Here is a 14,355-nt window from a genome sequence, read left to right as displayed (position 1 = left end):
CAGAAGTGTATTTGACCCTTTAAAGAATATATTGTAACAGTCTCTTGGTTATTGATGCATGGAATAAATTATAAGTTGTGTTAGGCGTCACAATGATAGTACAGATAAATTACAACAAGAACTAGAATAAGACGGTTAATTTAACTGACCAATTTCTAGCAGAGCTCAACCTTTGCATCAACCCCAGTATGACATTCATCCATGAGAGCTACGTTCAACATTTCGGTACAAAATTGATCATCAGGTTTCAACCACAAGGCCTGAAATAGGAAATTTTTTNAGGAAGAGAGCTTCGAGTCATCACATGACGCCTTTAGATCTGCTTTACCACGCGGCTTTGCATGGGAAGTACTCTATGTGTACTCAAGACCGCCTGTTATCGCCTTCAAGTTTAGACACTGGGGATACTTTGAAGGAACTTTCAAAGGTCATGCTCCTACTGGGGAAATGGTTCAGTTCCTGGGTCTAGGAGTTCTAAAGGTTATGTCTGAAGCATGAATATGTGTCTCTCCTAATCTTAAAATGGTTAAAACTCTAGCATCCGGATTCACATACTTCTAGAGGTTCTCTACAGGTTGATGAATCGCTTAGAGCAGAGGAGATTGAGATTTACTATGATCCAGGAGAACTGTTCGGGGGACTACTCAAGGGACCTCCTATATCAGAGACCAAAACCACAGACACTGGAGACAACACTGCAGAGAAAAAAAGCTGCCCATTCACACACTAAGAAATTTTATTTATCTATGAATGTCTATTGTCCGTATAACGTTGGTTTATACCAGAAAATTAAAAAGCAGAAGTGTATTTGACCCTTTAAAGAATATATTGTAACAGTCTCTTGGTTATTGATGCATGGAATAAATTATAAGTTGTGTTAGGCGTCACAATGATAGTACAGATAAATTACAACAAGAACTAGAATAAGACGGTTAATTTAACTGACCAATTTCTAGCAGAGCTCAACCTTTGCATCAACCCCAGTATGACATTCATCCATGAGAGCTACGTTCAACATTTCGGTACAAAATTGATCATCAGGTTTCAACCACAAGGCCTGAAATAGGAAATTTTTTTTTGAAAAATGTATAGCTCACCGACAGTCAGAGAAGAAAATTAAGGAAATAATTATAGTTCTAATATATAGTAGAGTGTATACCTTGTGATAATATGAGATGGCAGCTGAGAATTTCCCCTAGACAAGAATGAGATGGAAATGGAAATGGAAAAAATGTGATAATCAACGCAAGTATTGTTTCAAAGAAATGACTGTCGTTTAAAAGTACATTCAAATACCTGCAAATGGTAAGTGTAAGCCAAGCCGGAATAAGTGCTTAAGCTTTTTGTCGATAGTGTAAGTGCTTTCTCATAATATGAGATAGCTTCAAGGTCCTTTCTGTTTATAAGAAATTTCACGAGTCAATAACTTCATTACATTCACAACAGGAGATGCTAGTTGTGTGTGCACCAAAATACACCTTTGCTTTCTATATGCATGAGCAAGATTGACCACAGTTGGTTCCCAGGTTTCAGTTAATGCAGATGGTATATGGGACAATGTCAACTCAAACCACCGCACAGCTTCACCATACCTGAAATATAGTTAATGTTGTTGACTCAATTTACTGGATCATTACCTTTTCCCTATTTTATAGTGTAGCTTTGTCGTTAATAGCATTTGGAAATCTCAAGAGATAAGTAGACTGTAAATAGAAGAGGAACGCACTCTTTCATGTGATATGCAACAACTCCGAGTTCATTGTAAACAAGTGGATCCGAAGGGCATATCGCCTTTGCTTGCATGAAAAACTGGACAAAGACAAGGGATCAAAGTATATACAATATTTGCACAAAGATAAGTCAATAAGTCATATAGTTTGAATAGATCCGACAGCATTGTCTAACTTGTTACCTGGTCCGCAAGCTTGTAGCTGTGAGTTCGCATATACTCCATTCCAATGTACAGAGTTGGCAAATGACACCTGGAACAAGATAATATCAAGACTCAACCTGTAAAAAACAATTTGTGACGTAATAAGAACACTTCTACAATGCTAGAGGGCTAAGAATGACTCATTTTGGACACAAGTCACACATTTACAGTCACTAGTTTTGAAGAAAACAAGAGTAACTTGATTACCCTGGCAATAGCCTAGCGGCAGTGCGATAGGCAGACATGGCTTGGTCAGCCTCCTCTTGGGCAGCAAAGGAATTACCATAACCTATCCAAGCTGGTGAGAATGAGCCATCTATACTCGTAGCTTTACTGCAAGACCATATAAAAATAAATGGGGGACTAGGTCAGACACATGCACCTACCACTAGAGTTGATCAAGACTGCATAATGCCATTACCTAAAGTACCGCCGAGCTTCAGCATACTTTTTGATACAATAGTAGTAACAACCCACGGCAAACAATGACAACGCTCTACAAAACCACATATGAGTATTTATACCACAGCATCAAGCAAAGGAATCATGCAAATTTGACTCAGACACAAAAATGTGAAATCATTTTCACATGTTCAACGAGATGAAGTAAAGAAAACATATTCAACCAGAAAAACATGCTCTTGAAGTTGATTCATGGTCTTGACAAGCTGCGATTGGGATAAAAACTATATTGACATGCTCACCCACTGGCCATATAGCTTGAGTATGTAAATTTTATACTCACTTTAAAGGGTAGTCTTTTACCAAATTGCACGCCATTAGATAAAGCTCATTTGAATTACCAAGTTCCATGGCAGCGGCCAAATGTACCAAGGTGCACTTCAAATGAAAAGGATCTTTCTCAAGGAGTCTGTCAAATAAGACCAAAAGAGATCACATTGCTATAATCATTCAAGTTTCATATTGCTCAAAATTTAGTCTCAGCAGTACTATACAACTTACGCAGAGGTTAGTTCGAAACACTTCTGATATTCACAGCACTGATGGTAGTACTCAGCTTTACAGGCCAACAGATCAGTGTTATTAGCCAATGTGATCATCGATGATCCAGAGACACTACCACTTTCGTTCTCAAGCTTCTTGAACTTAGCATCTATCGTGCTCTGTTTGTCATACTGGACATGAAGAACTAGTAAGGACCAAGAAGAAAAAGGAAAGATGCTTGCCAATAGAAATTAGCAGAGTAGAGAATCAGCAAGCAAATTCCAAATATAAGCGCCACATAACTATTGCCACATCGAATCAACACTGTACAACATAGAAATGTTTACCTTCTTTATCAAGCATGAATAGAAAGACGAGAGCCATCCGTCTTCTGGACTAGATTGCAGTGAGGAAAGCAGACTCGATTCTGAATTTATGTAATAAAAGTCAATTGAAGTCTCAGTTAACTTCTAATCATGTAAACGACTGCAACATGAAACAAATAAGACGATAAAATGAAGAAGAATGAAAAAGCTAAAAAACTATAACTCACCTTCTTCAGATGTAAGCATATGACTTTCAATGAGGCATTCCAAAGCCTGAAAGGATAGATTACAGAAATCACATCCATGTAACAGTTTTCTGATAACTACAAGAGCTACATCAGGTTTTTTACTACTATACAGTGATGAAGAGAATTTTATCTTCCCACATTAGCTTTGCAACTTCCCATGGTAACTAAAAATAACATGCAGCAATTGACTAGGGCGCTAAAAGTACCTCATAGCACAGAGGATCAGCCTTTATAGCAGCTTTGTACCTGCAAAACCAACCGAAACTAATGAGTTAAATGGATATGGAGTTCGAGATTCCCACACACCACTCAATCATGATAGATGGATCAGCCAGATTACACAAGAAGATCCTAATATTTCCTACTAGCAGTTCAGTGAAACTTAAATACATGCTCTCAGATCATGTTACACCACAAACTCAATAAGATCAGTCTCTCAAAATCATCAAAATGCAAATGATCCCCTGAACAAGAAAGATAAGTGAAAGAAGGCTCACTGACCATTGTCGAGCCTGAGAACGGTTTTGTAACGCTCCATATGCTTTCCCTCTTAAGAAGCATATTGCCGATGAAATCTGCAAAAGACAACCCCACATATATCAGTGCAGGTACTTGCAAAACCTTCAACCTCAGATGGTATAGTGGAGAAACCGTATATATTAGTCATACCGATTAATTTTATTCCAAAAGAAATTTCACTAAGTAAACCTTCTAAAGTCGTATACTACTACTACCTACAGTACATCTAGAATGACGTATGGGAATACATTTGAATAGAGTAAAAAAAAAAAAATCTAACTTACATTAATCTCTCGGTCCTCTGCATGTTTATCAAAATCTATGACGTTACCATCTTTGGCATCATAGACAATTCCATCTTCATCAACCTTAGCATCACCAAGCATCAAGAGACACTGATCCCATTCCTTCAATTCCTCCTGAAGAGACGACACACACATAATTTACCCGATAAACCCTAAAACCCTCCTCTAATCAAGCGAAACAATCTGTAATTCCTAATCCCATCCCACGAGAAATAGATAATTAGATAGAAGAAGAAGGGAGAAATCGGAATTACGAGGCATTTGGCGGCGAGGTAAACGAATCGAAGATCTCGGAGGACAATCTTAGAGGCGTTGAGAAGGTGAAAGGCGCGTCGGTAATGTCGGCCGAGAAAAAGAGCTTGAGCTTGCATATAAATGTCAGCTGGGTCATTGGTGAGTGCCGCTACTTTGTCGGCGAAGAAGATGGCCGACGAGTACAAATGCTTACTTACGCAGTCTCGAACCACGCCTCGGATCTTCTCAATTTCTTCTTCCCTCATAGCTTCCTCACCAGAATCTAAGCAAAAGATCTCAACAAAAACAAAATAATTTGGGATAATCGGAAAATTGTGCGACTCCGTTTTCTCTCAGTCGTCGAGACAAAGCCAAGAGCCTCGGCGGGAGAGTGTAATTATAATAATAAAAGAAAACCGTATTAAACCGATTGGTTCGTAGCAAGAAATTTACCGGTTTGATGTATGGATAGGTCCACCGTCCAACCAAACGGCATCGTTTAGGAAAAAAATCGAGCGGTCGTTAAATAAATAAATATTATTTTGTTTTGTTTATGGGAATTCCAAAGATTGATTGATTGCGAAGAAGAGAGATGATGATCATCAGCTCCTCCATTGCATCATCATCATCCCTTTCTCTTCTCTCTTCGTCTCACACGAAATTCTCAATCGATCTCAATTCGTATCGGAACCATAGCCAGAGATGCTCAATTGTTTGCTCCGGCGTCAGAACGGAGAGAGTGATGGCTATGAACAGAGCTACGAGGCAACAACGGCAGAGTCAAGCAGCCGTAGTGTCCGCCACTGAATCTAGGGTTTCTCTTGTCTTTGCTCTCGCCTCTCAGGCGTCCTCTGTCTCCCAACGCCGTAAATGTTCCGTCTTTCATAGTCTTTCTATTGCCGTAATTTTTCTGTATCTGAGCTTCGCCATTGTCAAATTCCATTGTAGTTTTGGCTGATTTGGTGGTGGAGACTGCGAAATACGTGTTTCCCAAGAGTTTCAATAGCTCTAATCTTGAAGAAGCTTTGATGTCTGGTTAGTTTGTAGCTTAATTGTTTAGCTTTGTGTTCACTTTTTATTTGTTAAAGCTTGAATTTTTTTTTTTTTTTCTGTAGTTCCTGATCTCGAGACAATGGATTTCAAAGTTCTAAGTAAGACAGACAAGTACGAGATTAGAGAAGTCGAGGTTGTTCTTAATTTCTATTATCTTGGTGGTTTCACTCAGACTCTCTGTTTTAAACTGGGGTCTTAGTTAGTTTGATGTTATGAATTTGGAACAGCCTTATTTTGTGGCCGAGACTACTATGCCAGGGGAAAATGGATTTGACTTCTATGGTCCTTCTAAGTCTTTCAATGTGTTAGCTGAGTACCTCTTTGGTAAGGTACTTATGAAGGCATTCCTTATGGATTTTGCTGCATCTTTTGTATGATTTTGAATTGTTGTTTTGCTTTAAATTTGGATACTTTTGTTTTTCATTAGAACACAATAAAAGAGAAAATGGAGATGACGACCCCTGTTGTTACTCGTAAAGTCCAATCTGTTGGAGAGAAGATGGAAATGACAACTCCGGTGATAACTAGCAAGGTATTATTATATCTCATCAATGGATCATGGAGCGTCTCTTTTTTGGAAGTTCTCAGCTTATTTTAACATAGATAGCATAATTTGGAGAATTGGAGTAGCTTTGAGTTAGTTAGTTTCTTCTGTTTATTACCATATCTAGTTGATTGTTACTGAGAGCATCACACTCCTATGCTTTAGAGTCTATATCAGTGATAGTGGATAGTATTATTTTCCTATTATGTACAATAAATGTTTTCTGAAATTGTCTCTGATTCATCTTTTATCTTGTTCTCGGTCTTACTCCTAGTTTTGTAGTATCTTATTTATTTGCATGTATACTGTTGCTTCAGGCTAAAGATCAAAACCAGTGGCGGATGTCTTTTGTCATGCCCTCAAAGTATGGTTCGAATTTGCCATTGCCAAAAGATCCTTCAGTCAAAATTCAGGAGGTGCCACGAAAGATTGTTGCTCTTGTCGCCTTCTCAGGTAAAGGATACTCGATTTCACTTCCACGTCTGATGATACTCTAGTTTGAATAATCAATGATATAGACCAGAGAACACCAAACCAGTTCCATTTATATATGCCTGTCTTCTCATGATTGCAACATGAGGTCAAAAATTTCAGCACAAATTTGCTACAATGAAGAACAAGTGTTTTTCTTGAAGCTAATGAATTCTCTAAGATAGTAATGTCTAGTCTAATGTGTAATATACAGTACACAACCTTGACATGTAAACACATAATAATGATTATTACATATTCATCATGGTTTGGAATAGTTGTCTTTCAGAGGGTACCTCTTAAAGCATCTAACATACTCAGATTTTTGTTGTTATCGGTGAACAAAATCAACTTTGTTTTCAGGCTATGTTACCGATGAAGAGATTGAGAAACGGGAGCAAGAGCTAAGGAGAGCTCTTCAAAATGACAAGAAGTTTCGAGTGAAAGATGGAGTTTCAGTTGAAGTTGCACAGGTTCATCAACAATCATAATTAAAATAATGAAAATCGAATCTTATGTCTTAGACTCTCTACTGACACTAATGAGTTCATTTCCTGCAGTATAATCCACCATTCACTCTCCCATTTATGCGCCGCAACGAGGTCTCTCTCGAAGTTGAAACCAAAGAAGATTAACCCCCTCATCTCTAGTACATACATACATGTATATACATACACAGTTCAAACATCTGTGCTAAAGAAAAAACGCGTTTACTTGAATAATTGAAAATGAGTAGTAATTATTAATAAATGGTCTCTGTGAAGCCATTTTCTTCACCCACCATTATGGATCTTTGCTTTGCTTATAGGCCACTAGAGATGCCTATAGGCTTTAAAAATAAAAACAAATTCCATCTTAACAAATTCCCGTTTTCTTGTTTTGATACAAACTTTGAACATTCTACAAAAGGGGTTGCATCTATTACACTTGGAAGTTGGAGCAGTGTATCTGGGAATTACATGTGTTTCTTTTTTCTCTTGAACAAGCTTTGAGTCTCTGTTATCATTGTATGTATATATATAAGTATATGTCACATATATGTAGATATGAACATCCTATGGGCTAATTAGTTTCAGGAATGCTATCTAACAAAGGTCTCCAACCTTTATGACACTCATCATCGTCACCACCATCATCACAAAGATGTTGCTTAGCAAGAGTCCTATAAACCATATCATGAACTGAGCCTCCTTGAAGCAGCTTCTCAAGCTCTTGCTTACTTACAACCATCTTCACTCTCACAACTCCATTAGTCTTCTCCTTAGTGTTGTCTCCACAATCTGTTAATCTATCATCTTCTTCTTCTTCTTTATCCACCTCTGGAATTGAAAATCTGACTTTCTTCATCGTCTTCATGTTCTTCTTGGTTGTGGTCGTCTCCTTGGGCAAGAGATAGTAAAGACGACCACAGAGAAGCTTGGCTTGTGGATGAAGATGGCAATTGTTGGAGAGAGAGTCAAAGAGGGAGTAGTGAGGAGAGAATTGGGTGAGGATGTGATGAACCTTCATGGGTCCTCTGTATTCAACTACTTTCCCATCGTTTCTCATTATCTTTATCACTTTGTTCTCCATTACTAAACAGTTCCCCATACTTATTACTTTAGTTTGTGATTTCTTTTGTAGATAAAACTAATGCTTAAGAGATTATATTTTTTCGTCTCTTGAGTTTTTTGGAGACTTCTGTTTGCACATACTTATAGAGCTTACGGTTATGTAAATGCCCTTGCACTTCGAGAGTATTCATGAAAATGCCCTTATCTCAGATGGACCCCTAATTGATCTTTATCTCATTTTTAAAAGTGTTTATATCTTTCGTGGTGGGGGTGTGGTCGGGTGGTGCTCTCCTAATTATATATTTTTAAAAATTGGATCTCCTAACAAAAATAAAACTAATCGAATGTAGATAAATATCTTGTAATATTAGTTGTAGTTAGTAGTTGTGGTGTAAAAGGTGGTAAATGTGACTAGTGTGGTCAGAATATATCAAGTAAAAGGATTTGAATCAATGAAACGTAGTTAGGCTGAATGTCCCCAACGGATGGTATCCTCCAAAGTTGCATGTCGTGCATCACCGCACCATAGCATGCATCCAAAGTGTATGTTCATGAGTTATGTAAGTGGTATAAGATACTCAAATTGATTAGATTAAAATTACATTTATCACCAAACCCTTCAATATTATATTGTTTAATGACTCCCCATGTTCTTGTTGAAAGATATATATATATATATATATATATATATATATATATATTGTTCTTTTAAAGAATTGAACTAGTGTCACTTATAACTTATAAGAGAATGTTAAACTAGTTTTGTATATTCAAGTTGTTTGATTAATAATGATTCATTTCATGTCGGTTAAATTAATAAGGATGGTGGTCACATATATAATTTCTCTTCGTTTGTTAAGGAAAAAGAAAAGATTAAAGATTTAGGAACATTCATTTGCCGCATCGATAGAACTAAACACTAAAGCAGACCACGTTATGTTTATAAATAGAATTGACTAAATCTGTATTGGAAAGAATTTAACACTTTTGTGATTGCATTACACCAACCATATTTATACGTTAGTGAACGTCTAACCACACTAGATTCAACTGTTACAACTTACAACCATTCACAATCAATTGACCAAAAAGAAAAGGATTGTAGCGGAGGCTTGCCTACTTCATAAGGTGGAGCCACTAGGACTCTAGCTAGGAGGACCACAAAAGGAGTCCAAATGACTTTTGATGAGTGGATGTCACTTCCAAATTCGAACCACAACTTGATTTCTATAATCATTCTTACATTGAATATTGAGAAATATTTCCAATTTCTCTTAATTGCTAATATGCGCATGCAAGTCCCACTTTCTCCTATACTAATCTCTGTTCTCACTATACGTCATGTTATAATTGCTTTTGTTAAAATGATTAGTAAAAACGCTATACCTTTAGATAGATATGTGCACTGTCAATAGATTTGCATTGCAATATCCTCATTTGTTTGCATTAACTCAAGTTTTGTGATTTTTATTGTAGTTTTGAATTGTTGCTCAAAGCTATATAGCTTGACTCGGTATTGTGTCTTTCGTAACGTCGGATCTTTAACATGTTGTTGATTCGAACACCGTTTGCTACGAATCTAGCTTATAATAAGTCAAACCAAGCGAACAAGATCCATGCGTAAAATTCATCCAAAACTTAGTTTTCATAACGTACGTGGGTATATATCCTAATAAATTCCAAAAAGGAAAATAATCAAATCGATCTCTTGCACGCTTGAATTTGGTAAATTACGTACTCTTTATTTTGGCTATTCGCCAAACTTGATTTCTTGTGATCCCAAAAGAAGTAAGCATTCGGGTCTGCCTAAAATAAATTTTGACGTCATCTGTTATACTTGCACAAAGAAATACTGGACCGTTAAGGCATATACATAGCCTAATCTATAACAAGAAAACCGAACACTCTTTACAAACTTAGTTATCTATCTACTTCTTGCCTAGCTAGTAGTTTCACCAAAGTTTCTATATCCATCACTATCTCACATATACACATTTATACATATAATCCTACGTACTTGCCCCCTCTTGATAACGTAAGCTTCTGCAAAGTTGATATTTTTGGGTAGTGTGGTCCATTTCATCAACTAAGTTTTAAGTGCTTACGATGTTAAAGTGGGTTCCATAATAGGTTCCACCAATGAAGCATGTTTCGTATTCTGTATATATTTTTCCTTTGTAAACGAGAATTTTTAGGTATGGATTCATATTAATCCCAATACATATGATACGATAATCATACCAAGTGCATAATTAACGTATTGGAGAGACCATAGGTGGGTTTAGATATATTATTTACTTTCCTTTTTCTTTTGGTCGGCAAAAGTTATGTCCTTTTTTTTTTTTTACTGAATGTGGGTTTTAACTTTTTCGTTGACCGTTGATTTAAAAATCTCAAAAGATAAAGAGGTAAGGATTAAGAAAAAAACATACAATTCATGGGTGGGTAAAGAAGAAAAATCTAGGGTTGTTTTTTTCTTTCTTTGGTAATATAGTGGATGTTGATGAATGATGATCTAAGCCAAAGATAAATTAAAAAATGACTAAATAAAGGATTTGATTTGCCTTTGCTTACAATGTAGGGCACTGATGAGTGCACTCCCCCCATTTAGTGGTGGCGGCAGAAATATTTTAACATGATACAGATGGAAATTTTGTTGTTGTTGTAAAATATGATGAATGATACCCTATGCATCCATATCATGAATTTCTATGCATACAAATCTCATCACCAAGTTCCACATCATGATAATTATAATATACATAAACAAGCCTGTTCTTTTTTGAAAAACATGAATAATAATTAGTTTAACACTACATTAGGTGGTATAGTCATCTATACTGATTTAGATTAGGTGGTATAGTCATCTATACTGAAGGGAAAAAAAGTCATCTATACAATAATAAATGGAATAACATCAATAATGATTTAAAATATAACTTAAATGGTATACGATCAGTAATTTTGATATCATGATGAACGATGATAAAACATACAGATTAATATCAGTAAAATAATTATTATTATCTACAATGAATAGTAATATTGTATCATGTAACAGATTTCTTACAAAGTCATGGGATTCCTCTGTTTACAAATTACAAGTTCACCTATGGAAACATAAGCTTTGGCACATACTAAAAAAACGACAGTCAAATTTTAATACACAACATATATAGGGATATTGTCAAACATACAATTTTGGGCTTCAAAATTCATATCTATAAGTTTTACTCATGTCAAGCGACATTCTAATAGTGTTGCTGACATATAGCAAAGTTAGAGTGTACTAATAATTCTAATTTTATGGTGCTAACTGTAATCCGCCTATTTGGCTTGCCAACAATTTGCATTTTGATTTTTTTTAGTTAATAAAATTTAATTTCGACGAAAAAAAAAAAATATATATATATATATATATATATATATTCGTGAGAATTTGATATTAATATAATACTTTTAATCGTTATCAAACATAAAAATGTAGATATTTAGAAACTATATATGGATCTAACTACTTGGTTATGACTTGGATTGGAGACACCAAAAGGTCTACTAGATTTTGTGGGGTTCATATTAAAAAATAAATGTAATATCTGTAAATTGAATATTAAAATTTTAAGACAAACGTTATGGCCAAAGTTTTGAATCAGCTTACTAACTGTTGGCAAAATAATATTTTATTGCTAATTAGAGAAATCACTACTACTAATCACATATAGAAACTAAAGAAAATTCCTAGATCTTTTCTAATATTGACATTTAAATTCATATTAATCAAATGAACGACAACAAAAAGAAATTAAGAAATGATGGATCACATCACCTTAACTACTATTATGTCCTTCACATCTATCATATATTCATATTTCACTTAATCATAAGCTAGGTATTTACTTTTTTTCATCTCATTAACTGTTAATGATTAACCTCCTTCTTATTCATTAATCATTATGCACATCTTTTGCATATCATTTTTCCCTTACTTTACCATACCCAATTTATTACATTTTATTAAATTCATCATCAAAATAAAGTTTTTTGTTATTTTCCTTGTAGTCCATATATTTATATTATTGTGTATATACATATATATTTACCAAATACATATATGTGTGTATATATATATATCTAAACAAAATCCTCAGTTTGCTTTTGCAAAAAAAAATCATTGTTTTCATAGATATTATATTATATTATGAGAATTTGGATATTTAAAATGTTTTTTATCTCTTTATTTATTATTATTTGCTTATTTGGTTCTCAATTAATTTTCACCCTTTCCAAAATATATTGGGTGACATATTTCTATTTTTAATGTTCTTTTTTTTTTCCTAAACTTTGATGAATTGGTTATATTATTAATATATGAAATTGTTGTTATTTTTCACCACACTTGATTTTTTTTATTAACGAGCTATATATAGATTGAAAATTTTAGATGCGTCTAAGTTTTGTTATTGTTGTATTTATTATTACTAGGTTCCCAATTATTATTTTTTCAGGAATTTTTTTTAATCATTCAGTTTTTCTAATATCCTGATGTAATTATTCGTTTACTTTGACCATTGCTGTAAAAAAAAAAAATATTTTTACCATAGGTTAATTGTTAAGAAATGCAACCTTATACAATACTAAAGAAGTATAAGGCTGTCCAATATTAAAGTCATAAGGTTACATTTTCTTGGATGTCAAAAAAAAAACGATTTTAATTCTCATATTACTATTTAATATACATGATGAGATTAAAGGTTTGTAATAGGCAGTAACTCCAATAACCGTCAAATTCTTTGTCGAGACAATAAAAGAACCGGTTCGGTATGGGATTAAATTGAACTGGTTACGGTCTTAAAACCGGGTCAAGGATTTATAACCTGATTTTGACTTTTGGTACAATATCTATAAAGTTCTGATCGCGTCTCTCGAAATTAGGGTTCTTTCTATTATCTTCTATCTTCTGAGCTTTCACTCTTATCGCCGCTAAAGCTCTAACCCGTCCGCAGAGCCTCTCTAACAGGTTCTCTTCATCTCACTCATTACTTGTTTTATCTCGATTCCTGCGTATAGAGATCGTTTTCTATATGTTTTTGCTTCTGATTATCTTATTCTGAAATCATTTAGAGTCGTTTATGATCTGTATACAGTTATCGTCTCCTGCTTTGTTAGATATCAGTTTAGCTCCTGATTCATTGAGAAACCAAGCTTTTGAGCTTAAGAAATGTTAGGGTTCTTACATTAGGATAGGAGGATTTAGAAAAAATTGAGACTGATTGAGAAAATCTCATTTACTGGCTTTTCAAAAAGCATAGAGATGATATCTTGAGTTTTCTACATCTGGGTTTTGAAGTTTATCTCTTAAAGTCTATTGCTTTGATGTTTTAGTCTGATTCTAATGTACATTGCTATATATAATGAATAGGTTACATTCATGTGATCTCTAGTTCGTTTCAGTTAAATGTGATTTTGATAGCTTCGTAATCTTAAGTGTTGCAAGTTCCTAAGTGCTGTTAGTTTCTGCATTTGCAACTGAGAACAGATTGAGTAGTGCTTTCTCTGCTGTTTTTGTATATGCTGTACTCCTGAGCTGATTGCTTTATAAAAGTTATACATTTCTGATTCAAATGTGAATATATATCTTTTGTGATTCAACCTTTTGTAAAACTCGTTTCTGATTGTTTTTGGGTTGTTGAATCAGGATGGATTCTCAGATCAAGCACGCTGTTGTTGTGAAGGTGATGGGAAGGACTGGATCAAGGGGTCAAGTGACTCAGGTTAGAGTGAAGTTCACTGACTCAGACCGTTACATCATGAGGAACGTCAAAGGACCAGTCAGAGAGGGAGATATTCTCACCCTGCTCGAGTCCGAGAGAGAAGCCAGAAGACTCCGTTGATTCTTTTGCTCTTGCCAAAAGTTTTTTTGGTTGCTTTAAAGAAGAAACAAAGATGTTATTGTTTTGGTAGTTGATGAATTCTATGTTTTTGTTTTCTCTATGTAAACTTTAAATCATCAAAGACTGATGCATTCTACTCTGTTTCAGTTAGATATTTTGATTTGAGTAATGAAGAAGTAAAACATTGGATGGCTCAAGTTGATCTTGGTGTATGAATAGTTTTGTTGTTACTGATGATTTGTAAAACTAGTACTAACATATCGAGCCAAATCAGATAGTATGAACATCATTATTTAAGATTGAAATGGTCAACTCTGTAAATCAATGAGTCAA

At 34.8% G+C, this 14,355-nt stretch overlaps 5 protein-coding genes across 6 annotated transcripts; 3 read left to right on the top strand and 2 right to left on the bottom strand.

Annotated features, from left to right (window-relative positions):
* Window positions 202-890, top strand: LOC109132197 (pathogen-related protein-like). Its single transcript, XM_019243384.1, has 3 exons — window positions 202-225; window positions 283-480; window positions 575-890. The coding sequence occupies exons 1-3, from the start codon at window positions 202-204 to the stop codon at window positions 728-730; spliced, it is 378 nt and encodes a 125-aa protein (XP_019098929.1). The 3' UTR covers window positions 731-890.
* LOC104759575 (anaphase-promoting complex subunit 6-like) lies at window positions 603-4,880 on the bottom strand. 2 transcript variants are annotated; one of them, XM_010482509.2, is made up of 17 exons: window positions 4,531-4,880; window positions 4,256-4,390; window positions 3,954-4,027; window positions 3,659-3,698; window positions 3,432-3,477; window positions 3,226-3,305; window positions 2,897-3,069; window positions 2,679-2,804; window positions 2,355-2,429; window positions 2,141-2,266; window positions 1,913-1,982; window positions 1,727-1,809; window positions 1,479-1,592; window positions 1,297-1,396; window positions 1,160-1,195; window positions 947-1,057; window positions 603-695 (listed from the first exon to the last, which is right to left on the bottom strand). In XM_010482509.2, the coding sequence occupies exons 1-16, from the start codon at window positions 4,774-4,776 to the stop codon at window positions 953-955; spliced, it is 1,629 nt and encodes a 542-aa protein (XP_010480811.1). In that variant the 5' UTR covers window positions 4,777-4,880; the 3' UTR covers window positions 603-695; window positions 947-952. The 2 variants fall into 2 exon arrangements, with proteins under 2 accessions (XP_010480811.1, XP_010480855.1); XM_010482553.2 differs by lacking the exon at window positions 2,355-2,429.
* LOC104759504 (heme-binding-like protein At3g10130, chloroplastic) lies at window positions 5,073-7,354 on the top strand. The gene is made up of 8 exons (XM_010482438.2): window positions 5,073-5,376; window positions 5,459-5,545; window positions 5,626-5,696; window positions 5,791-5,892; window positions 5,991-6,095; window positions 6,425-6,560; window positions 6,942-7,051; window positions 7,139-7,354. Exons 1-8 carry the CDS (start codon window positions 5,103-5,105, stop codon window positions 7,211-7,213), a joined length of 960 nt encoding a protein of 319 aa, XP_010480740.1. The 5' UTR covers window positions 5,073-5,102; the 3' UTR covers window positions 7,214-7,354.
* LOC104759418 lies at window positions 7,441-8,232 on the bottom strand. The gene has a single exon (XM_010482371.1). The coding sequence runs from the start codon at window positions 8,166-8,168 to the stop codon at window positions 7,641-7,643; it is 528 nt and encodes a 175-aa protein (XP_010480673.1). The 5' UTR covers window positions 8,169-8,232; the 3' UTR covers window positions 7,441-7,640.
* LOC104759357 (40S ribosomal protein S28-1) lies at window positions 13,827-14,222 on the top strand. The gene has a single exon (XM_019245451.1). The coding sequence runs from the start codon at window positions 13,828-13,830 to the stop codon at window positions 14,020-14,022; it is 195 nt and encodes a 64-aa protein (XP_019100996.1). The 5' UTR covers window position 13,827; the 3' UTR covers window positions 14,023-14,222.

The sequence above is a fragment of the Camelina sativa genome, chromosome 1, assembly GCF_000633955.1.
Source record: "Camelina sativa cultivar DH55 chromosome 1, Cs, whole genome shotgun sequence".
Classification (NCBI taxonomy): Eukaryota; Viridiplantae; Streptophyta; class Magnoliopsida; order Brassicales; family Brassicaceae; genus Camelina; species Camelina sativa.
This window is presented reverse-complemented; position numbering and strand designations above follow the sequence as displayed.

What these genes read in the sequence shown, in the direction of transcription:
- LOC109132197 (XM_019243384.1), top strand. Translation starts at nt 202, where the DNA reads ATGAGAGCTACGTTCAACATTTCG. An exon ending in TGGGTCTAGGAGTTCTAAAG is followed by an intron (nt 481 to 574) that starts GTTATGTCTGAA and finishes GGTTCTCTACAG; the next exon opens with GTTGATGAATCGCTTAGAGC.
- LOC104759575 (XM_010482509.2), bottom strand. Translation starts at nt 4,776, where the DNA reads ATGAGGGAAGAAGAAATTGAGAAGATCCGAGGCGTGGTTCGAGACTGC. An exon ending in CATGCATATAGAAAGCAAAG is followed by an intron (nt 1,397 to 1,478) that starts GTGTATTTTGGT and finishes TCTTATAAACAG; the next exon opens with AAAGGACCTTGAAGCTATCT. An exon ending in CCATCTCATATTATCACAAG is followed by an intron (nt 1,058 to 1,159) that starts GTATACACTCTA and finishes TTCCTATTTCAG; the next exon opens with GCCTTGTGGTTGAAACCTGA.
- LOC104759504 (XM_010482438.2), top strand. Translation starts at nt 5,103, where the DNA reads ATGATGATCATCAGCTCCTCCATTGCATCATCATCATCCCTTTCTCTT. An exon ending in GTCCTCTGTCTCCCAACGCC is followed by an intron (nt 5,377 to 5,458) that starts GTAAATGTTCCG and finishes ATTCCATTGTAG; the next exon opens with TTTTGGCTGATTTGGTGGTG. An exon ending in TTTCAGTTGAAGTTGCACAG is followed by an intron (nt 7,052 to 7,138) that starts GTTCATCAACAA and finishes CATTTCCTGCAG; the next exon opens with TATAATCCACCATTCACTCT.
- LOC104759418 (XM_010482371.1), bottom strand. Translation starts at nt 8,168, where the DNA reads ATGGGGAACTGTTTAGTAATGGAGAACAAAGTGATAAAGATAATGAGA.
- LOC104759357 (XM_019245451.1), top strand. Translation starts at nt 13,828, where the DNA reads ATGGATTCTCAGATCAAGCACGCTGTTGTTGTGAAGGTGATGGGAAGG.